Source organism: Ambystoma mexicanum, chromosome 3q (genome assembly GCF_040938575.1).
Source record: "Ambystoma mexicanum isolate Mex_15411 chromosome 3q, UKY_AmexF1_1, whole genome shotgun sequence".
Taxonomy (NCBI): domain Eukaryota; kingdom Metazoa; phylum Chordata; class Amphibia; order Caudata; family Ambystomatidae; genus Ambystoma; species Ambystoma mexicanum.
In genome coordinates, this window is record NC_090926.1 from 202,214,642 (window position 1) to 202,239,568 (window position 24,927).

Sequence of the window (24,927 nt, forward strand, 5' to 3'; positions counted from 1 at the left end):
GTTTGCTCTTTATTTTGATCTGTGTGTCATTCTGACCATATGCACTTTAATAAGATTGAGTAACGGTAGTGGCACCCCTTTAGAATTGTACATATTTACCATTGTTGATTTTCGGAGTACAAAGTGAGTTATCGTGATCGGGTCTATGACTTTGAATATTAATTATATAAAGACTGTTTTAACCGATAGTGTGTGGACATTCCTTCGTGGGTGCTCGGGGACTACACTGTACTTAAGAACCAGCTCGCATCACCTCCCGAGAAGCTAGGCCTTGATTGCTCAACTACGTTATCATAATAGAGAATCTTGGCAGGGGGCTCTGTGCCTCCCCTCTACCATATAGAGGGCGGATGTGCAGACCCCCCCCCTCCGGTCTTTAAACATACTCTCAGTGGAACCACAAGGTATCCCCTAGCAATGCCTTACTAAGGAGTGCTGTAGGAACCTCTTGTTCTGAAGGGTCACAGATTAGTCTCAGGTCACCCCCATTTCACAAGGAGGTCTTGAACTACACCAAAGTAAAGCTCCCATTCACGATTGGAGTGAACAAGATTGCTCAGCAAGACAGCTATATCATTCATCAGTTCCCGCCATTTGTGAGGTCGAGATTAAAACCTAGGATGAATGCCGACTCTCAGAGGTCAATCACTAACATGCACAAAGGCCTACAGGGAGAAGTGCTAAAAAGCAAGAGTTTGTATCTAGTGGTGCACAAGATATTTTGGATCACAACTCCCATGATCCTTCAACATTGACTTTGCTGGCTAGGGCTAACGGGAGTTGTAGTCCAAAACATATGAAAAGCCAAAACGATGCTGGCCCTCTACATGAAAAACATTAACTAGTGCTTGAGAACTTTGGTATGCGAGGATTGATCGTGGAAACCCTTCAATACATTTCCAACTGAAGTTGGCTCGAGTCACTCCCCAATCAAACAAGGGGCGAGGAGAGAAGGGGTGGGGGGGGTAGGCGGGGGGAAATTCTACTTCTTGTAACAGCCATCTGACAAGCTGGTAGCTTGCATGAAAACACCACAGACTGATCACCTATATCCCCCCTCCAGAAAGGGAGCTGAAATTATTGTGGTTCAGCTTGGATCTTTTGGGCTTCCAGATGCGACTGGACACACTGCACCCCATCTACACAAAAGGGACTGCCAAAATACAGGATGTCCTAGGTTATCACCCAATTCTAGGACTGAGGTGCTCTGGAGGAAATGAAGTAACATGATGCCACCGCAATCGCTTACAACCATTACAGAATGGAAAAGACAAACCCATGTCTCTAGCCCATGAAGTAGCCCAAGAACAGAGTTCAAGAGGATATTGGGAATTCAGCAAGCAGTCGCGTAGGAGTCACGCCCTGACCCCTGGCGGCTGCGCGGGATAGGCCGCCCTGGTGCACCAGGACGTAAGGAGTGAATTCACTTCACCCTGATGCGTTCGAATCGAGTACAGGCATCTTGTCGGGGAATGAGATCCCACTAAACAAATTGGGCAGTATTTTAAATTGTGCCATGATAGCTGTCAAAATCATACCAGACCAGCTTCCAAACACGCCAGGTCTCCTCGATATTTGCATCTCCACACCAATAAACGAAGGAATTCCAAATGGCATGAGCACCAGTGCAATAAAATTGTGACTATCGTTTCAGCCTATTCCCACAAAACAGGAGTGAGAATGAAGTCACAATCAGCAGCTATTGTGTAACCAGATCACTATTGTGCAGTAGAAGAACATGTAAGATGTATAGAATGTAGGTAAGGATTTGCTGAGTAAGAGCCAAAAGCAGCACTGGAATATCTGGCATCCTCCCGGAAATCAGGAGTCAACACTTGGTAACAAGGAGTTAGCACGAGTCACAAATCTAACTTTACAAATAAGATGCACACTGACATTTTGTCGAACATGCGACATGATTTGCATATCTTCCACAGGACGGGTGCTATTGCACCTTTATTTACATTCACAGAGTTATCTCACATAGGTATGTGCATGGCGTGGGGAAGAAGCAGCTCCACGTAACTGTTGTGTGAAGTTAGCCAGGCTTTGCTATAAAACTAGTTCAAAATAATCTGTGAAGTTAGCCTATAAAAACGAACTCTAGCCTAGTCAAGGGAGTGAACAGAAAACACCAACATTAAGTAAATTGTTGTTGTCAACTCGCTCCGGGTGTCTTCCCACTGCGGCTGGGATTGCTAGCTATTGGCTCCACACAAAAAGGCAGACATGAGCAAGCAAACCAAGCCTCTACCTCAATGGCATCTGGGCATGTTTCTCCAGACGGTCCCCTCCATTCTCTGACCCCTCCCCATCCACCACACACAAGGCATCCTGCCTGTGGGCCAAATGTCCACAACTCTCCTATGAAACAATCTTTACATATGCATGTCCATCCTCAGACCCTAATAACATTCCCAACCACCCGGTCTATTCCAAAGCCTACACAGTACCCCACTTGAAATGGTAGGAGTTCCGCCACATCTCTTCCTTGCGCCCCCCACCTCTGACCCCTCACAAAAAGCAATCTGCATTTGATTATGGAACCCCATGCTGAATCCTAGCATTAGAATGCAAAGAGGATACTTTCTTTACAGGCCGCTCCAACATTGGCTAACCTGGCCCATCCGCTGCAACATCCAACAGGCCCTAATCTCGTGCAACCCCAGCAAACTCCTCAACACCACGACTCCACACCACATAACTCCCTGTTACATATCCATGCAAGGAAAATACCAGTAAGTAATCAGGCAGTCATTGTACTCCCATGCCAAAGAAGAACTTAGAATTCATAGTCTAGTAAATAATGTATTACTAATCACACATCCGACAAACAATTCGCCACCACTCCACACAAACTCACACAGCCATGTGCCCACTACACAGGGATAAGTCCCAGAACCGCAGAGGGCCCGACTGCAGAGGTAGTCTGTGTCTAAGCCAGAATCTCCAGGTTTATTATAAAAAAAGCTTTAGCTGTACACCTGTAAGTGTAAGGGAGTCAAATCTATTGCCCAGCAACTTATCAATTCAAATTCACGTATAGATAAGGTCATGTTCCACAAAGAACTCTACTTAAGAGCATTTCTCTGCAGGGATCCCTCAAAGTGCTTTCAAACAACTATGCTGATGACAGAACAGCCTAGAAAACTCCAGTGCCACCAAAAACCATTTAGTATTAATTCTGTCTTATTATGGATTGCCAGAGGTCCAGTACAGCCACCACACTATGTTGCATGCCTGTCGCCTTCACTACAACCTCCTGTGAAGTCTGGCAATAAAAGCTTTCAATTAAACAAGTGCTGGTTCGAAGAAGCATGTAGAGGTTTTCTAATTATTCAGTTTTGTCTCCTTTTTTCCACAGATCAGAAGAATCACTATCACGTAACATGGAAGCCAATCAGATGCAATAACTACAAAACGAAAAAGGGAAGGATTAATCCTAAAATCTAAAATCTTTGTAGGAACAAATTGCAGCCCCTAGAATACGCTGCAACTCTGCCCAGCTTGAAGAATTACAGAAACAGTCCAACACTCTGCCGCTTAAACTGGCATCCAGGGGGTACCCCAAAAAACTAATCAGAAACATCCAAAGAAGGGCCGTTTCACACCTAGGGAAACCCTCCTGGTACCCAAACAACATGACAACAGCAGACAACATCATGGCCTGCGTTTCTACATTTGGTCCAAGCACTTCCAAACTTAAGGCACTTATTAGGACGTTTTGGCCATTAGTCCAATTGAGCCTGCCTGCTGAACCCAGACCCAGGATGGCACTTAAGAGGTCCAAAAACCTTAAAGATTTACTGACCAACGCCAGAACCAGCAAAGATACTGCATGCTCCACTTTATGTAATATGAGGGAGATCCACGGACATCATTCTTGCGGAGCATGCACCGCGTGCCCACAAACACACAAAATCAACTCATTCCCCATTGACGTCAGAGTGGCAACTGAAGCACTTTTCAAATTGCAAATTAGATAATTTGATTTATCTGATCCAATGCCCCTGCGGTCTACGCTACGTAGGGCGCAAACCTCCAGACCCATTCATAAAAGTATAGGAGAACACAGATCCAGGATACGATGTCAAAACCTTACCGCTCCCCTGGTCAACCATTTCATTGAGTTCCAGCATGGTCCTGACTTTCTCCTGGTGGGATGTCGACAAAGTTCAAGACAAAGTCAACACTGCTAACTCACTGAACTTCAAAGGCCTCAACGAGGCTCAACCAGGACACTTCAACACTCCATATGACCCCTAGGACTTCATCCATTCCACTCCTTGTCCTATCCATTAATATCCGCCCTGACCCGGAGGACTGCGCCCACGGGCCTTGTCCTGTCTGCACACCACCATACCCCGGGTGATGCACGACACCTTCCTCCAGGGTATACTCCTAGGGTACCCTCTTCCATCAAGTAGCCCAATTTACTCTACCTATATGGACTCTACCACTATAGTACCCCACAGGCTTCCATTTATCTGCACAGAATTGGCCCCACTCTCATTACGTCTTGCCCCCAGCTGTCTAGACATACGTTGTTTTCATGGGCAGCTTGAGGGACACCAATGGAGTTGCATCTATCTGTACTTTGCAGGAATGTGGCTTTCTCCAGGTATGCAAATTTACTTTTGTGGGTTTCTCCAGGTATGCCAATTTATATTTAGCAATCTATGGACACTTGAAGCCATGTTCAATTCATTTCCAATATCTGTTGATGTCTTTTGCATATGCCAACGTTGTTTTGCCTGTTTATGACTATTGTGTTATACGCTTGCATCTTTGCTGACATAATTGTTTGAAAATAGAGCTGGCACACACAGTCTCATCCAAGCACTTCACCCAACCATATGCTGATCTGTAGGCTGCCAGATCGCATTGTTGTCTTACTACGAATTTCAGACACTTCTGCCACACATTAAAATAGTCAGTCACACTATCCAATCATACTATGCTGCACAGTTCCTCCGAAGCCCAGCCCCCTGTACATACGGCTCTCCGGTGCTCTTCCAGTCTACTCAGCCGAGCCGCCAGCTCTCTGGACATATAATTTACACATGTGCATGCGCCTGATGCAGGGATACTAGCCCCGGGCGCATGCGCGCGTGTTTGTACACTAGGTGCGCGCGCATGCGCCTGATGCAGGGACACTGCCCCCGGGCGCATGCGCGCACGCACGTCCCTCACTTACACTGCACATTGGCAGCTCTTTGCCAGAGTCTGCACGGGCTCCGATAGAGGACACCAGCCTCTACACCAAGCGCCTCTACTCAGCAGGTAATCCTGCCATTCCTCCACCTACCGGCCTCTCCTCACACGGGCGCTTGGTTGGTTCCTATAATCTTGCACATAGATTTCCCTAAATCTTACCTGCCCTTCTAATTTTTTCCATAGGGTGCGCCCGCTCCACTCTTCTCCATTTAGACTGATTGACTCCACGTGAGCTGCCTGCCTAAGGTCCAGACTTCTGCACCTTGCCTAATCCACCTTGGCTCAAAGGTACTGTCTCCACCTTATCATAATACTACACTCAGTTTGCCCCGACTATCCGGGGCCCAGCATTGATTGTGATTTCCCTTTTGTTTAGGGATCCAGCCCCCAGCAACTTCTCACATTCTCTGAGACGGTCCGGAGGACCCTTGCCCCCACTAGGGCATCTCTCCGACACCAGGAATTGTCTACAATTCAGCCTGTAGTCCACTCTCGGACTTCCACTTCACCACCCGCTACGCCGCAACTCTGTCCAAGCTAACTGCAAGTGGTGCTCCTAGCTTTAGGTGAGTTATTTTGGTTTCTGGAACTGCACTGGCCCTGTCACCATGTGTACAGATTTACCTCATACCGCTTCAAGCACCAAGCTGCTTTTTTTAAACACATTTATAATTTTTTCCTTGTCCCTCACACAGTGACCTGACTCATGGCTCCAGAAGAAGGCTCCCATCATCTGAGCCGAAACGTCCAAAGCACTCATGCCCACTATCCTGGGTACTTACAAATGTATGCACCGATATCTCTAACATAACATTTAGACGTAGACCTAACACGAGGTCAGATTCCAGCCGGGCAGAGGAGATCCTCAACCAAGGTCTCCGTTTCAGAACTCATTTAGACTCTGTATCCATCGAATGTTTTCATGCAGCTTCCACCTATTGATGAGTTGTGTTTTATAGGTTTATGCTCAGTCCCAATGCCTTGAAATTCTCATGTTTGTGTATCTCACTTTGGGCACACTGTTTATATGACTAATTGCTTTAAAAAAAGGTTAAATAAACAGCTAAATAATAAAAAGCGGTGTAAATATATCTGAAAGTTCATGTTTTCACAAGTAGCTTGCTAATGGGACAAACGCCTAAGGCCCCATTTAGATGTGTCTTCACAAGGGTTTGAACAAACTTGCATTCAATTATTGCAAAGATTTAAATTTCAGAGGGTAGGACTACCCCCCAGTTACAGTGCCCCTAGCTCACCAGTCACCCCAATTGCCTATTTTCAGTGGGGATTGTATCTGCACGGGGGTCATCTTGAACTTTTCTTCAGATCAGAAGCAGCAGAGGAGAGGCCCAGGATATGCGGCAATGCCTTGCTCTTGGACACAAAAAAACCTGATCCAAAAGATCCTTGCCATCAAATAACTGTAAAAATCAGGAGTAGGTTTTCCAGATATTTCATTAATTCTATGGTGGCTCAGTTGGCGTATTGTGAGTGTAGATGTGGAAAGGGAGCAAGGTCCACTGGAAATTGTCTTGTTGCCAGTTGCAACATTCTAACGCCCCCTCTCTCCCCCCCGACCCCCGCAGCAAGAGCTTTCCCATTTGATTTCAGTTGAAGCAAAGCTAAGAAACACCAAAACCTATTTTATGCGCTATCCTTTTTTGTATATAGTTACTCTTTCATCATGGAAAGGTAGCTAAACATAATTTTTCCAGACTGTCTACCTGAAGGTTGTTGGGCTTCATCTAGGCTTGCCTAGAGATCTCTGTTGATGCATAGAACATATTTGTGCAGATTAATTAAAAAAATCTTTTTGCACGAGTTAATGATCATAGATTCAATACAATAAAACCTTTACAACTTTCATAAACCTCATATCAAATTGTAATCCTGATTAAAACCAACTAAATGTGCATGTTAGTTCATACAATCCTAAGTACATCATATTTAATATCCATAATTATTCAAATAGGCTTGATAAAATGCATAGTGCGTTTTAGGCTCAGTTCAGTGACACCAATTCAATTGCAGAGAGGAATCTGAGGAGAGCAAGAGATAAAACTAGGCCACTCCATGCTACAACTCTGCCAAAAATATTCTGTGTTGAGCCAGCTAATATCCTCCACAAATTTAGCAAAATGAACAAGTTACTTTCTTACCTGGTAACGTTCTTTCGATGGGATGTTCCGACAACGTATTCCACATCCATGACAGGTAATCACCACAGCTTTGCTGCTTCGTAAAATTTTCAGCGTCTGCGTCAATGACGTCGATACGCTGTCCTCGAGGGCATCCGTCAAGCCGACATCACCAGAGGTTAAGTAGTACGCACGACGCCCGTAGCTTCAGTTGCAGTTTTTTCCCCAGAACGTGTGGCACCAATCTTCTGAGAGTATGACTACAGAAAGCCTTGCGGAAACGTAAGCTGCAATCGCATAAGAAATTCTGCAGAGGGACAGGCTGGGAGGGTTCGATGTGGAATACGTTGTCGGAACATCCCATCGAAAGAGCGTTACCAGGTAAAGTAACTTGTTCTTCGAGGGGATTGGTTCCTCCGACGTATTCCACATCTATGACAGACTCCAACGTATGGAGGTGTGAAAAGAATTTTGAATTTTAGAATGCCCAATTAAATTGCAGAATAGAGGACCGCCTTGCCAAAGGCCAAATCTTGCCCATGGATAGAATCCAGGTAGAAGTGCTTTACAAAAAGTATGGACAGAGGCCCATGTGTCTGCTTCACAAATGTTACGAATGGGAACACCCCTCTGCAGAGCAGTAGAGGCAGCCACACCCCTGGTAAAATGGGCCCGTAAGCCTACCGGAGGGTCCCTACCCGCCAAGCGGTAACATTCAGAAATTGTCAAGATAATCCATCTAGACAAAGTCTGCTTATTAACAGCTTATGCCAAATGCCTTTCACCGCATCCTAAAAAGAGCTGATCGTCCACTCTGACCGGGGACAAGCGTGAGATGTAGAAACTTAAAGCTCTCCTAGGATCCAACATATGGAGCCTCTCCTCTTCCTTACCAGGATGTGGAGGAGGATAGAACGCCGGAAGAATGACCTTCTGGCTTAAATTAAATTCCGACACAACTTTCAGAAGAAAATAAGGACAAACCCTAAGGACAACCCTGTCCTTATGGAACATCATGAAAGGTGGCTTAGTGGATAGTGCCTGCAACTCACTCACTCTGCGGGCGGAAGTAACCGCAACTAAAAATACAGTTTTAAAGGTCAACAGTCTCAAAGGACAAGAATGTAAAGGCTCAAATGGAGCTCCCATAAGGAATTTTAGAAGCAGGTTCAAATCCCAACCGGGCACCTGGAAAGGTGACAGTGGGAACACATTAGTGAGCCCTTTCAGAAACTGCAAAATTAAAAGAATCTTAAAATAAGAACACTCCTCAGACAAGCGCTTAAATATGGACAGCGCCGCCAGGTAACCTTTAAATGGTACCAACTTGCAGGCCCTTGTGGGCTAACGAAAGCAAAAAAGACAGAACCACAGGAATGGCACGTGAAAAAGGATCCACATTTGAACCCTGCACCAGTCGCAGAACATTCTCCAATGGCAACGGTACAGGGACTTTGTTGCAGGCCTTCTGGCCGAAAGCAACACCTCCATCACGTCTTCAGGGAAGTCCCAATCCTTATACCTCAACCTTTCAGAAGCCAAGCATGAAGGTTGAGGGATCTGACCTCTGGATGGAGAACCTGACCCCACTCCCGTGAGTGCAGATCGTCTCGGTAGGGAAGACGGCGTGGAGGGCTGATGGACATATCGAAAAGGTCCTGGAACCACATTCTCCTGGCCCATGCCGGAGCAATGAGGATCATTCGGGAACCGAACCTCCGCAGCACTTGGAGAATGACGGCGTCTGGAGGAAACGCATACATCATTGGGAAGAACACTCAACTACAAACGCGTCCCCTAAGGCTCCTCTTGGAGGAAATTCCCACGAGCAGAATCTTTCACACTTCCGGTTGACACTGGTGGTATAGAGATCCACTTGTGCAGTCCCCCAAAGGGCGAAGATCTCCAGGAGAATCTCCTGAGCCAGCTCCCACTCATGAGACCGTGCTCTGCCTGCTCAGAACGTCTGCCACCTCGTTTTAGTCTCTGGCCAGATGAACTGCCGAGATTGAAATTCCCTGTTGGATGGCCCAGAACCAGAGCTGCATCGCCTCTCTGCACAGAGGGAGAGACCCTGCCCCCCCTTTTTGTTGAGGTAGCGCATGGCCACTGTATTGTCCGTCATAATCAGGACATTCTACCCCCGCACAGATGGCAGAAAAGCCTTCAGGGCTAGCCTGACGGCCCTCAGCTCCAACAGATTGATATGGAGTCTGCACTCCGACGGAGACCAACGAACATTGACTGTCAACTCGTTGGCATGAGCTCCCCATCCCGTGAGGGATGCGCCTGACATGATAGTCACCTCCAGCCAGGGTAGCCAAAACTGAGCCCCCTTCATCAGATTGCTTTCGACTGCCCACCACCGAAGATCCAGGGCACCCGATGGCGGCACCTGAACGGGATCAGACATCCTGCCGGAGGACTGTGACCACTGCATCTTGAGAGCCCACTGCAGAGATCTCATCCGCAGCCTGGCCTCTGGCACCAGGAGAATGCAGGATGCCATGAGGCCGAGCAACCTCAAGAACTCGAACGCCGGGAGACTCTGGGCATGTTGAAACCTGTTCGCCATCTGCAGAATGTGAGAAGCCCTCACATGGGGAGGAAAACACACCCCCAGGGACGTGTCGAGCACTGCTCCGATGTACTGCTGCTGGGTAGGTGTCAAGTGGGACTTCTTTAAGTTGAGGGAGAAGCCCGGTCTGTGAAGGGAATAGCCGGTGACTGACCGATGATCCAGGACTTGCTCGGGAGAGCACGCCCTGATCAACCAATTGTCCAGGTAGGGGTAGACATGAATCCCCCGTGTCCTGAGATACGCTGCCACCACCACCATGAGCTTGGTGAAGACCCTCGGGCGGAGGTCAATCCGAACGGCAGGACCCGAAACTGAAAGTGCGAGTCGCCAACCGCGAACCTCAGGTACTTCTTGTGCTTGGGATGAATCGGAAAGTTAGCGTCCTTGAGGTCGAGACACACCAACCAGTCCTGAAGTTGAAGGGCCTGGAGGACTTGAGAGAGTAACCATCTTGAACTAGTCCTTCCTGAGGAGCTTGTTGAAACCACGCAAGTCCATGATGGGTCTCAATCCCCAGTGAAACGGGCTAAGGCACACACGGAGTTGGCTGCTTTCAAAGCCATACCCCCTGAAGAAAATACTTTCTTCGCCCAACGATCAAAACGTTTGTCGTCCCTATCAGGAGGGATGGTAGGGTACGACGCCTGTTTTGCTGGGGCCGTAGCTGCCTGCACAACAAACTCTCCAGAGTAGGTTGCATGGACGAGTAGCCAGGGTTGCCACTGGCTGGACGGTATTTTTTCGGCAACGACTTACCCACTGCCGGGAGACTCTCCGGAGCAGTCCAAGCCGCCGCCACCCTACTTTGCACGGCCATATGAAATGGTAGTACCGGGTCAGTTGGTGGACCTTGGTCCAATATAGGTCAGGTCATCCTGCAGAAAATCCACTGGTGGCGCAGACCACCAAGTACTCCGTCACCCTCGACACGAGACTGACGCAGGTCTTCCATCTGCCTATGACCAGATAATAGTTTGTCAGGAACCAACCCTTCATCCACCTCAGAGATGTAATCCAGAGGGTCGAATAAATCCCTGGATAAGGGCATAGAAAAAGGCTCAAATACAGGCCTCTCTGACTTCTTCAGGGCCTTCCTCTGAGTTTCCATTGATGCCCGGGGTACCTCCGGTAAAGCCTCCACAAAAGGCGACGACAGAATCAGTGTCAACGTCTAGCATGGCGCCGATGGCTTCGACACAGGCCTCGAGGGCGGTGTCCCGAGCGTGTCCTTCAACGGCCTCAGCGCCAACGTCTTCTTAGAAGCCCTCACAGGCTCCGACGGTCTTGAGGGCGTCTAGGACCGGGACCTGGAGCGGGCATGGCTAGAGCGATCCACCTTGTCCGATCGGGACCTCGAAGGATCCAGATGATCGTGCCGACTGCCCGAGCCCGAAGGCGTTCGAGCGGTGGCCCTAGCGTGTTCCCCGCCGGCTTCTCTCGAAGGCACGGACCAAACAGAAATCGCCATCATCTCCTTACGAAATGCATCCCATTCCGCAGGAGATTAATGCTTGTTGGGACAAGCAACCCGCCGTCTGGCGGAGTCCTCGGACCTTCTCGAAGAAGCAGAGGAATGGTGGCAATCACTCCGGGAACGAGACCCCCTGGACTTACGCCGACATCTCGGAGAGTCGCCCCTCGAATCGTCGGTCGAAAGCCCAGCAGAGTTAGACTTTCGGGGTTTGGAATCCCTACCTGCAGATAGCTTCTTCCGCTCCTGCAAGGCCTTCGACGTCAACGACTGGCAATCGTCACAGTCATCGGTAGCGTGGTCCTCGCTGAGGCGCCAGAGGCAGACATTGTGCGAGTCTGTAAGTGACATCTTGGAACCGCAGTCCCGACACTTCTTGAATCCCGACCGCGGGGTAGAAGACGACGAAGACATGATATCTTCACAAAACACCAAGTTCGAAGAACCGATAGAATCAGAAGAACCGAGGCACGTCGACATCTCCGAAGCGAACACGTTTATGGAAAAAATGGAACGGAGGCTACGGGCGTCGTGCGTCCTACTTATAACATCCGGTAACGTCGGCTCGACGGAGGCCCTCAAGGACAGCGTATCGACGCAGAAAATTTTCCAAAGCAGCACGGCTGTTGTGATTACCTGTCATAGATGTGGAATACGTCGGAGGAACCAATTCCCTCGAAACTGTATTCGGAGTGGCTGTAGTTTAAGCATACTGTGATAACACAGGGTACATTTTTCACAGTGCCTGCTACATTACAACGTGAACATTTCTGGTCCTTATCCTCCACCTTATTTCTGATCCCCATAATCTCACTCATAAGCAACACATTCAGCCTAAATCTTAAACTGCAGGCGCCAATAGGAGTTGGGGAATAGTATTTAGATATTGTGGTAATATACTTTATGATCTTATGTCCCACCTTTGGTTTGTGTATAGAGTGTACGTCATGGTCCCTCATCTCAATCCCAAAGTTTGCATTTTGCAGCAGCTGGATTTTCAATCAACAACGTAGCCGACATGCAACACTCAGTCATAATACTTTCTACTCCATACTTGAATTGGCACTTACACAATACTTTGCAATTTGTGTTTTCAGGTCAGAATAGAACAAATCTGGAAGTGGAGCTAGAATCTTCCTATAAAATTGCAGAATGCACCACTGTTACAAACCTTTCGGGGAAATCAGTCCCAACACGTGGCGTAAAACTGCGTTAGGGACACAGCCCGGAAGCTGCAAATACCTTACACAGCTTTGAGCACCCGATTGAGCGAGAACTCAAGGAGGTGCACAGCAACCAGTTTAGCACCAGCATGTCCTGAGAGGAGCTATACTCATCTGTCGGCAAAGGGTATTTGCCATTTGATTGCATCCCACCAGGATTGCATTCACATTATCCTGGCATAGACGTAGCATATTCGATAAACGTACTTGCTGATAAAGTCAAGCAATTTCTCCTCCTTTCTGAGAGGGGGATGTCGGATTAAAGGAATACTGCTCTGCAGGAGTAAAAGGATGAGATAAATCCGACACTACTACTAAACCAGCAGTGATCCCAATAAAACATGAAAAAGTCACAACTCCAAGATTCATGACCTTTGCCTTTTGGGGTAAAGAGGGCAGCAGGCAGGCTAAACTCTTCAGGATGTATGTGAGCTAGCGCAGAAGCAGTCCACACAATATAACTGGGGTACCAAAATAGAAACGTCCAACCAAGGATCTATTAAACACTTAAACCACCCCCTGTAAAAAAAAAAAATATAAAAAAAAAAAAAAAAATATATATATATATATATATATATATATATATATATATATGTATATATATATATATGCAGTGTTTGTAATGAAGGGGGAATTCTGTGTCTAAAGACAGGGATGCACAGGCAATATTTTCATAAGCAAAGTTTAGTTTATTGAAGATCTTAATTTAGACCAATCAGATTTTACTAGGCACTCAGGCCGGTTAAGGTAAACCAGGGGGGACGCAATGAGTACAAATACCTTCTAGGTTTGTTTTGGGGCTCATAAGCATGTAGCCAGGATTTTAGGTGTTTTGGGTAGAGCGTGTTGAGACATTTAGAGTCGGTTGATCCCAATGGACTGCAGGTCTCGAGACTGTCCAGCGATATGTTGCATTCTTGTACCATTAATCGACTCGAGTGAAAAAAAGGCAGGCACTGGAGAAGTTGGTGCCTCTAATCAGAAGAGTGGCTCAAACAGGACCAATGATGTGATGCAGTTCTTCCGTGTTGATCATTGCAAAAACTACTGGCAACTGGTGGAGTCAGCACTGGACAGTGGATGGAAAGCGGGGAGTGTAAAAAGGCAGCTCCTGATGTTAGCAGCGACTCGTACAGGGTCTCGAAGCAGTTAAACTGGCCCAAAAACTGAACTAAATTGACAGTGGCCATAGCTTGCTAGTTCTTGACTTCTGGTTGCTGGGGAACCCTGCCTAAGATCTCTAGAGGCAAGGCAGGTCCATTGCTCTGCACGTCCCAGGCCAGAGAGCACGTCCACCAAGGGCAGCCACGTCCAGTGAGTAGGTTCCAGGCTACCAGTGGTCTCAGCATGCTGGAGGCGTTATGCAGAAAACAGATTGACTCAAACATTCCTATAGGATGGTTGACGGAATGGTTGGACACTATCTTCAGCTTTATGGAAAAAGACTTGAGTAGACCTTACCCCTAATAAAGTTCTAGGTGAAATAGGTCTTCAGTAGTCCAAACACGAACAGATGGGGAGGTCTCACTCTCCTAAATAGGGGCCCAATCCTAGCAGCGGGGTGTGCCCTAGAAATGCTCTTCAAGAAGCCTTTGCTCAGGCATGGGTTTGGAGCATGGATGCTGTGAGGAAAGCTGCAGGAGTTTAATCAGACGCTTGATGGGCTCCAGGTCCATCCTCGGGTGCAGTTAAGTTGATTTTGGAGTTTCATCCTGCATAAATAAAGCAGTTTTTCAGTTTTAGATTTACTTTAGGCTATGAGTGGGGTATATCTGTGGAATCGTTTGAGGAGAATGTTGTGAAGGAGGAGGATCCTGGAAAAGGGACAACAAAAGTGTCGTACCAATTAGGTTTTCACTGCAATAGGGGACTCTGGCCAAAACAAACCATGTTATTGATCTTTTATATTGCGCTTTTCAACACCAGCCTCCAAGAGCGGGGCTGGGATTCAAACCTGCGACGCTCTGCTTTGTCTTTCTCCCAAATCGACTGCATCGTCTCCGAGCGATCTTCCCAGAAATCACAATCTACATATAGCATACACGCAGGCCCAGGCTAAGGAGAATGGTGACTGGGTTCCAGGCAGGGAGCTTTTCTGTTTATGGGACATCACAGAATAATGAGGGACTAAAAGGGAGGTGGCAAGTATGAAGGGGCTAGCCACAGGGTCGTTTTGACATTGTTACACTACAGTGTAACACAACAAAAGGGGGGGTGATCTGGGGGTGGCAGCCAATGTTGTTCTTTTCCCCCTCTCACTATAAACATTCCCTTCCAGTCAGTTTTTTTCCATAGGAGAGTGAGGGAGGAGGTGGTGGTGGTGGTGGTTTTGATTTTGGGGCCTCTGGAGCGCTAGGCGGCATACACAAATATCAGTCTTGCCATTGCATGAGAATTCTGAAGGGGATTTGAAAAGAGATTTATGGAAGGATGCATTTCACTGCATACTTACTAGTTTAAACAAGATTTGAACAAAAAAGTTAAATATAGAATGAATCTAATTAAATTATATATTTTTTTAATTCAGGATTGAAGAAAACCCGGCTTTAAAGCATACTACGCATCCTATCATTCTGAGCGGAAAAACTAAAGACAATGCCTTGCATTATGCGTCTGTCGGCACTGCTTTCGTAAAGGTACAGTGTTGTCCGCTAGGTTTACAGCGCAATGAATGCATTACATAAATATTTTGGTGCATAATGTTATACAACAATGTGCAGAAAACTCAGAATACAGCTAAATTGCTGGCTATATGGGCTGCAACTCGCCCAAGACCATCTCAATCATTTTAGGTCTGTGCATTACCAGAGGAGAAGAACCATTTTCAAATCGGTCTGAACACAAACAATTGCAGTTCAATTAAAATTGGCAAGCATAACAGTGCCAACAGAAAACCCACACGTGTTTCGGCTTCCGTGGTTGTTAGAGAGGTGTTCGGCTGCAGCCATCACACTAGGGTTGAGAGTAAAGGGGCCACATTTGGATTACCCTACTCACTTAAGACTAGACCCCTGATAAACTAGTTCTATGTGCTTTACCCCATACAAGTAATTTATTGGCTAAATAAAACTTCTAGCCTGCTAATTTTGAACTTTAGAGGTTCATTAATAAAACAAGTCAAAACAAAACTTTTGATTAGATTATTTATAATTTCAATGTGAAAGGTTTATGATTAAAATGCCATAAAGAGTGAAATTCAGAAAGGAAAAGAAATAGCCAACAGGACGAGGCGTGTAGGTGTTCAATGCATACCTGCTTAGTGAGTCGCCATAGAAAAACAGTAATAATCCAACCAGGAACACGAGGAAGAGGTATGGATCACTTTCTGTTGAGAAATACAAAGTTGTGAATTTTAGTAGCAATTCATCACAAAATTCCAAATTATGTTAAGACGGTGCCAGTAAATTTAGATAAGGGAGGAGTCAGTTAACTCAATGTTTGCTGAAAGTGCCATCATCAATTTACCATGCCTCAAGAGCTATTTTTGTGCTAGCAATGAGACATACTGCAGTAGGTTGCCTGCACATATTTTCAAGGGTAGAATCACCTATGTTGCTGAAGAGAGACATCCCAGCCCGCTTCCCAGAACCCTGCAAGGTGCTAATGTGCTACTGCTTCCCTTATCTTTCAAACTGCAGAAATGCTCCAGAAACCCAGAGATTACGCAGACCACCAACCAGGAAAACACGTTTTGGCACCCCCCACACTTGCCACATCTGCATTGGTGCCCAGCAATCCAATCACAGGCAGCAGGGCCGAGAGAATGCAGAGGTGGTTCACTGATCCCACTCAATCTTAACTGGCAGAGAGAGTGAGCAGAAAAGGGAAATGTTATTCACCGAAGTGACCGCTGTACTCCTTCCTATTCTATAGTTCATAGTCCCTGTTCCTCCATAATTCATGGGTGTCCATCACATGTGGAGAGCAGTGCCGGCACATTAGGACAACAAAATCTTACCGCCGCCCACCTACAACACCCACCAGTCCATATTTTCCGACGTGGTACAGGATAGCATTTTTTTTTATAGGGGCCTGGAAGTAGTGTCCCAAGGAGAAAAGGGGACTATATACTAGGAGAACAGCAGTCATTGCAGTGACTTACTTTTTCCTTACTCCTATGATATGCATGCATGACCACTTTGTAGCTGTGGAACATAAGGAACAAGTTACTTACCTGTAACTGTTGTTCTCCAGCATGGGTCTGGCATGGATTCACATGCTCATGAATATTCCCCGTCGTCAGGCTGGGAATCCTCGGTAAAGAAAAAACCAGTATCAGTTTCGTTTCTGATCTGTCTTTCGTAGTAATAACCAATCACTGGTCTCTGCGTCATACTGACCACAGCCAATGACTGCCCTCTACCTAAGCACCGCCTCTGGCAGCCATCTTCAGATTTGGAAGCACGTGAAGTGGCAGTATGACCAAGTGAAGAGCCGCAGAGGGGTAGGCGGGAGGGTTCGCATGTGAATCCATGCCAGACCCATGCTGGAGAACAACAGTTACAGGTAAGTAACTTGTTCCTTCTCCAGCATGGGGTCTGGCATGGATTCACATGCTCATGAATAAAGAATACATAGCAGTACACACATGCACAACCACGGGAGGTGGCAAAGGCTCAACATTAAGCATCACATCAACTCAACATTAAGCATCTTACCTCCTCACCAGGCTCACCTCAGGCGAACAGGTTGCGCAGCACTGCTTGGCCGACCCTGGACTCCTCCCTGGAATCCCGGTCGACGCAGTAGAATTTCGTGAAGGTGTGCGTCGACCTCCACGTAGCAGCCCTGCATATGTCCAGCAGGGGCACACCAGATAGGAACGCCGTGGTAGCTGCGATCGCTCTGGTGGAATGGGCTCTCGGACGGCCAGGCAGCGGTCGGTTTGCCAACCGGTGACAGTACATGATACAGCCGGAGAGCCATCTGGAGATGGAAGCCTTCGAGAGAGCCTTCCCCTGATTGACAGGTCCAAAGTTCACAAAGAGTTGTGACGTCTTCCGAAAACCTTTCGTGCGGTCCACGTAGAACTTCAGCGCTCTAGCTACATCCAGCGAGTGCAAAGTCCTCTCAGCCGGCGACGAAGGCGACGGGAAGAACACAGGTAACACCAAGGGTTCGTTGAGATGAAAGTCCGACGGTACCTTGGGCATGAAGGAGGGGTGCGTCCTGAGCACTACCCTCGTGTCGTGGAAAGTCAAGTACGGTGCCTTGCAGGAAAGGGCCTGGATCTCTCCCACTCGTCGTGCGGAGGTGATGGCCACGAGAAAAGCTGTTTTCCACGATAGAAACTTCAACGGGGCCGAGTGCAGAGGCTCGAACGGAGGTCCCATGAGTTTGGTCAGTACCACGTTGAGCTCCCACGCCGGGGCCGGAGCCTTCACCGGCGGGAACGATCTGAACAGTCCCTTCATGAACTCTTTCACCAGACGATGAGACCACAAGGACGTCCTGCCCGTGGTTCTGGTGTATCGGGAGATCGCAGCAAGATGAATCTTGATGGACGCGTGTGCCAGACCAGCTTTGGCCAGCGTCAGCAGGTACGGCAGCACTTGGGGAGCCGTAATCCGTAGAGGGTTAATCTTCTGTGCGTGGCACCAGACAGAGAACCTCTTCCATTTGTGTCCGTAGCATTTAAGAGTCGAGGACGCCCTGGCCTTTGCAAGAACCTCTCTGCAGTCGGCCGGTATGTCGTATCCTCCAAACTCTAGCGCTGCAGGAGCCAGGCCTGCAAGTTCAGCGACTTCGGGTCGTGGTGGAGGATGGCGCCTCCTTCCCTGGAGAGTAGATCCGCGTCCGCCGGCAGCTTGATTGGCGGGGACGCCGACAAGTCCAGAAGGTCCGGGAACCATATCTGCCTCGGCCACGCAGGTGCGACGAGGATCATCCTGCACCGTGACCTCTTGAGCTGGTTGACGAGCCGGATTAGCAGAGGCAAGGGAGGGAACGCGTAGAGGAACAGGCCCTCCCAGGGGAACGAGAAAGCATCGCCCATGCTCCTCGTCTGGGGAAACCTGCTGGCGAACCTCCGGCACTTGGTGTTCGTCGCCGTCGCGAACAGGTCGATCTGGGGTGTGCCCCACCGTCGGAAGAGGCGATCCACCAGATCCTGCCGTAGTTCCCACTCGTGGCACGAGCGCAGCTCCCTGCTGAGTGAGTCGGCGATGGTGTTTTTTATCCCTGCCAGATGAAACGGCACCAGAAGAATCCCTTGGGCGACGGCCCAATGCCACAGGTCCTGCGCCTCCTTGGACAGCGCTGGGGACCTGGTTCCGCCCTGTTTCCTGATGTAAAACATGGTGGTGGTGTTGTCGGTGAAGATCCTCACCACCTTGCCCTTGAGGGACGGAAGGAAGGACCTGAGGGCCCAAAACACTGCACGGAGCTCCAGGACGTTGATATGCAGGGACTTCTCCGTCGGGAGCCAGAGTCCCCTTGCGTGCAGATTTTCGGTGTGCGCTCCCCACCCTTCTAGGGAGGCATCCGTGGTCACAGTCACCTGGTGGGCTGGGGTCTGGAAGTCCATGCCCGCCGTCAGATGCGCGCGGGTGCCCCACCACCGTATCGCTCGTCGGAAACTCTCGTCGAGCTTGATCCTTTCCTCGAAGCTGCCCGTCGTCTGGATCCAGCGCGCATCCAGGAACTCTTGCAACGGGCGCATCCGGAGCCTGCACATGGGAATGAGGTAGATGCAGGAAGACATCATCCCGAGGAGGGACTTGATGGACCTCACCTTGGCCGCGTCGGCCACCAACATCCGTTGCACCTTGCCCAAGATGGTCCTGGTCCTCTCCTCCGACGGGGAGGCCAGAAGGGACACTGTGTCGAGCCTCGCTCCCAGAAACAGTGCGACTTGCGCGGGCACCAGGTGGGATTTGGCGTAGTTCACGGAGAATCCCAGGTCCGTGAGGAGTTGGACGGTCCTTGCCGTGTGGACCACGGCGAGCTCCCTCGTCTTGGCGCGGATGAGCCAGTCGTCCAGGTAGGGGTAGACGTGAATCCCCTCGCGGCGCAGCTGCGCCGCCACCGGTGCGAGGCACTTGGTGAAAACCCTGGGTGCCGACCGCAGTCCGAAGGGAAGGGCTTTGAACTGGTAATGACGCCCTTGGACCACGAATCTGAGGAATTTTCGGTGCCCCTTTAGGATGGGAATGTGGAAGTAGGCATCCTCCAAATCCAACGACGATAGGAAGTCTCCTTCCTCCAGCTGACCCAGGACGTGCTGGAGGGTGACCATCCGGAACTTCTGCGCCTTGATGAACTTGTTCAGGCGTCGCAGGTCCAGGATGGGGCGCCATCCTCCCGTCTTCTTCTTCACGAGGAAGTAACGCGAGTAGACTCCGGAGCCCCGAAGCCTCTTTGGGACGAGTTCGATGGCGCCCTTCCTGAGCATCGCCTTCACCTCCAGGAGAAGTTGAGGGACGTGAAGTTCTTTCCTGGCCACGGGGGGGACGCGCGGGCACCTTCTTTGAAACTCGAGCGCGTGGCCCCGGGCCAGGGCGTCCAGCACCCAACGGTCGGTGGAGATGGACTCCCACACGCTGACGAAGCCCGCCAGCCGGCCTCCCACCGGGGTGCTTCGGTGGGGGCCCGACCCCACGGCCGGTTCAATCCTGCTTGGACGCGGCCTTGCCGCCTTGGCCCCCTTGGCGACGACGGCGGGGGCCGCCAGACTTGCCTCGTCCTCTGTAGGCCTCTTGCGACGACGAGCGGGCCGCTTGACGGTAGGAAGCGAAACCGCCGCCGGAACCTTTGGAGGCGCCCTTGCCTCCGCCGCTCCGAAAGGGCGTCCGCCGTTGCTGCAGCACTCCAAGGGCCCGGGCCGTCTCCGTATCCGCCTTGATGGCCTGAAGGGAATCGTCCACTGTCTTCCCAAACAGGTTGTTCCCGTCGAAGGGCATGTCCAGGACCCTGTTCTGGACGTCCTGCCGAAAGTCCGTCGCCTTGAGCCATCCGCGCCGTCGAAGGCAAACGCCGTTGCCCATCTGGCGGAACCCAGTGTCGGCGATGTCCGTCGCCACGGTGATGGCGTGGTCCGAGGCCACCTCACCTTCCTGCAGGATCTCAAGGGCCTCCGCCCTCTTGTCGTCCGGCAGAAAATCCAGCAGGGGAGCTATCTTGTACCAGAGTTCCCTGTCGTAGCGGGCCACGATAGCCAAGGCGTTGGCCGCTTTAATCGTCGTCGCCGCCGACGAGATGACTCTGCGTCCCATGGCATCCAATTTCTTTCCCTCGCCGTCCGGCGGGGAAGTCGACGTGGAGGCCGCACCCCCCCCGCTTTCTTCCTGGCTGCCGCGGAGACGACGGAGTCCGGGGTAGGCTGCGCCCGGAGGCATAGGGGGGCCGAGTCCGGGACCCGGTACTTTTTCTCGTACCGGTCTCTTTTCGCTGGCGTCGTGGAAGGGTTCTTGAGGAGGGAAAGGCCCTCATCCCAAATGTCGTCCAACAGAGGCACTGCGAGGACCGTCTTCCTCTTGGTCTCGCGCCGTTGGTAAAGGAAGCCTTCCTTTTTCTTCTCCTCAGGGCAGAGTTGGAAAAGCTCGGATGCCCTGGCGATCATTGAGTGGAACGATCCAATCTCGTCGGGCGGAGAAGCCCTGGGGGGAGGCGAAGACGGAAAATCCTCGTCGTATGCCTCGTCGTCCGTACCCGTCGCTGCCGTGTCAGTCCCCGTATCATCCCCTCGGGTGGACGGGGAGGAGGGCTGGATGGGGCGCGATGGTTGAAAAGGAGGCGGTGGATGGATCCTTCTTTTCTTGGTAGGGGGAACACCAGAAGGTCCCGGTTCTGGATCCCCCGACGGGAGAGGTTCCTCCGTCGGTAACGGTAGTCTCGTCCTTATCTCGGAGCATAAGGACTGTATAGCCAACAAAATGGCCGCTGAGTTGTCCTGCGGCGCTGGCAGAGGGGAATCCGACGGGCGAGCAGGGGCCCCGTCGGTATCCTCGACGATGTCGTCGTCGTCACCTGCGTCGGGGCCCATTCCGACGGGCTGGTCTTGTTCCACGCCTAGGCCGTGGCTTAAGACCTCGATCAGTTCCTCTTCTGAGGTTGAGGCCGAATCTCCGACGACGCCCTGCCCCCCCTTCTTCCCCACGGAGGGTTTCACGGGGGTCCTATCGATGGGCACGAAAGAAGACTCCCTCCGAGGAGGCAGGGAGATTCTGGGCCCCGAGGCCGCCACCACTGGTGCAGCCTCCACAGGCTGGGCCAGGGCCGCCGCGACCGTTTCGATAGAGGGCTTGGTCGAATGGATCAAGGCCTTCACCACCTTAGGTGCGCTCACCGCCTTATCCTTGAGGGAGGGGGCACTGCCACGCTCCTCCTCTGCCTTAGAGCTCGACCGGGGTCTCTCCAGGAGCTTCGCCGGGTGCTCGGCCTTCCTCTTACCCGACCCAGAGCGTTGGCTCGTGGTTGATGGTGCCGGGGAGGGTGCGCCCTGCCTGGCGCCCGTAGAGCCCGACCGTTCGGCGCTCCCGGTGCCAGCGGACTCGCGGTGCTTGGCCTTATGTTGGGCCCCCGTCGCCGGGGCGCCCTCAAAGGTCTTAGAAGACCGCTCAGATTTCTTCTTCTTCTCGCCAGACGGGCTCTTACCCTCCAGCCAGCTGGCGAGACGTTGATGGCGGTCCTTCATGGTCCGTTCCGACATGTTGCCGCAAAACGCACAGTCCTTCTCCACGTGCGTCTTGTCCCCATGAAGGCAGTAAAGGCAGAAAGAGTGTTCGTCCTCCTTGAAGACGTTCTGCAGCTGGCATCCAGGGCAGGCCCTGAACAGCTTTCCGGGCGTCGAGCTTCCCTTCTCCTGGGCCATCTCCGAGACCGGGCCTGAGAAGCTTCTGGAGTCCTCCGAAGTGTAGCTCGACGAAATCTTCACCCTTGAGGGGCACAGATGAATCCGACACGGGTCCCCGTTGATCGGATGTAGGATCGGTGGAGCTTGAGGCTCTTTTGACCGAAAGAATCGAAGTTTTTGTGAAAAAGCGCGAAAAAATAGCACTAACGCTCGAGAGCAATAGCACGAGGATCCCAACACATGAACGTGCGGTAAAAATCTGAAGATGGCTGCCAGAGGCGGTGCTTAGGTAGAGGGCAGTCATTGGCTGTGGTCAGTATGACGCAGAGACCAGTGATTGGTTATTACTACGAAAGACAGATCAGAAACGAAACTGATACTGGTTTTTTCTTTACCGAGGATTCCCAGCCTGACGACGGGGAATATTCATGAGCATGTGAATCCATGCCAGACCCCATGCTGGAGAATGTAGTGTACGGGTCCGATGCAGTCAGTGCCCGATTCTCACTGATGCATCTTGCAGAGGTTTCGGCCACTAGGAAAGCAATTTTCCTTCCAACTAACTTTCTATCCACCAAGGCAATGCGCTCAAAGAGTTTGTGACACAGAACCAACAGCATCAGTTTCAAGCCCACACAGGCGAGCAGCTTTGACTCGAAAATACTGTTAGGCCCCAAAAATGGCATTGAATTACGTGAATTGACGAAGAGAAAGATGTACTCACCTATCACCCCCAGATATGTTCTGCAGGATTCAACTTGAAACCCCAGACTAGCTAGGTCAGACAAACGATAGCACACGATGCAGCGAGCACTTCAGAGCATTCTATGTGAAAATACCTCTTTTTAAAAGGTCTCAAGAGAAAAAGACCAACTTACATGGACAGATTTTCTTTTAATCGGAAAACCGGGATTGTAAAGGTCTCTCGAGACATAAAATGCAGTTTTCCTTTTTTTTTATATATTCAGGGTGTTTCATCCCACGAGCCCCCGATTGTTCCTCCCCGCCCCCCACTCCTCCAAACCAAAGCACATACATAAACACCAACAACACGCACCCACGAAACCCCAACTCTCAGCCCCAGCCCCCTCCACTCTCCCCACTAACCCCCACACCAAAACACACACACACACACGCACCCACACACTGACCAGTTCTCCTGGTCCTGCGCTTCTGGGTCCCGACCTACCTGTCGGTGCCTGCAAGCACTCATGTGCGGCAGGGGCGCGACAGTTCGATTTAGAAACACAGCTCCGTGCGGTCACGGAGCAGCCTTTTAGTGAAAAGATCTTTTTTTAAACTATCTTTTCACTTAAGACCCTTCAGAAGATGGATGCCAACTGCACAATAGTGGTAGACGATTCATATTCTCCTACACAGAGTAAATATGCTTCCTAGCCACTGGAATGATTTTAAATTGTCCAGCAATAGTCCCAAATTACCTAGTTTACTAATCTAATCCACTGCGGAGATGGGCAACACTTTTCCTCCTTGCTGCGATAGCATCGTCAGAAGAAAAAAAACAGCCCTTCTGACGCTAGTTCTATCAGGTCTGAGTAACAGGTTCTAGTTACGAGGATCATGGATGACCAGCGTGTTGATCACCATGTGGCGCTCTGTCTTGGAATGAGCGTAATGGGTGGGAAGTCATAGAGACTCCGTTTACACCATGGAATCTGAAACTGGCACCACACACATACACCAAGTAAAGAAGCCGCATTTTGATTTGCCATGATGCAAACGAGCCTGGACGAAGAACAGATCATCTCAAAGATTGCCTAAAGTGCAGGGTGCACTTCCCATTCATTGCGAAAGTCTGCTTTGAGCGTGCTTCCACATTCTCCATTCTTGGCGGGTGAATGGCTCCTATAGAGACGTATTGTTCCAGAGCCCATTCCTATATCTGAATTGCCAATCTGCATAGAGAGGGGGACTTGGCTCCACCCTGCTGGTTTATAAAGTACGTGCAGGTCATGTCAGTTTGCAAGAATACACATTTACTCTCCAAAGGAGGAGAGGCATGCAATCAAGGGTGGTTTGTTTGAGGCGCTTTGAGCTACAAAATGTTTTATGTTCCAATTGCTCTTGAGGCGACCAAAGATGAAATCGATTCATAGTCACCCAACATCCTCTAAGGGGTAAGTTTGTCGTATTGACAGCCTTGCGTGTGCACGCTGAAAATGGGCTGCCGAACAGACTTTCCTCCCTGGACCACGAGATCATATATGGCTGCAATGTTTCTAGGAGCAGAATCGACAGAGCCCAGTGTTCAGACAGGCATAGTTGAATCCCCCTAAAAACCGTTGTTAAAAATAAATAAAAAGTGTTAATGTAGAACTGCAATTATACATGCTGCCATAAAATCTAGGGGATGGTAAAACCACCACACTGAAATGTTCACTTGTTTGAACAAGTGGCCCGCCATCTCATGTCCCCACTCCTTCCGGAATTAGGAAGACGCACCGCTTTCAGTGTCCTGTTTAGACTGCTAAACTGAATGGTCT

At 49.9% G+C, this 24,927-nt stretch overlaps 1 protein-coding gene across 3 annotated transcripts in view; it reads right to left on the minus strand.

Moving 5' to 3' along the window:
• Positions 1–24,927, minus strand: part of NEMP1 (nuclear envelope integral membrane protein 1) — a 984,307-nt gene that overhangs the window by 634,832 nt on the left and 324,548 nt on the right. For all 3 annotated transcript variants that reach the window (XM_069653551.1, XM_069653552.1, XM_069653553.1), the window contains exon 4: positions 15,883–15,955. In XM_069653551.1, coding sequence (XP_069509652.1) covers positions 15,883–15,955 — 73 coding nt within the window. The remainder of the gene's footprint in view (positions 1–15,882; positions 15,956–24,927) is intronic.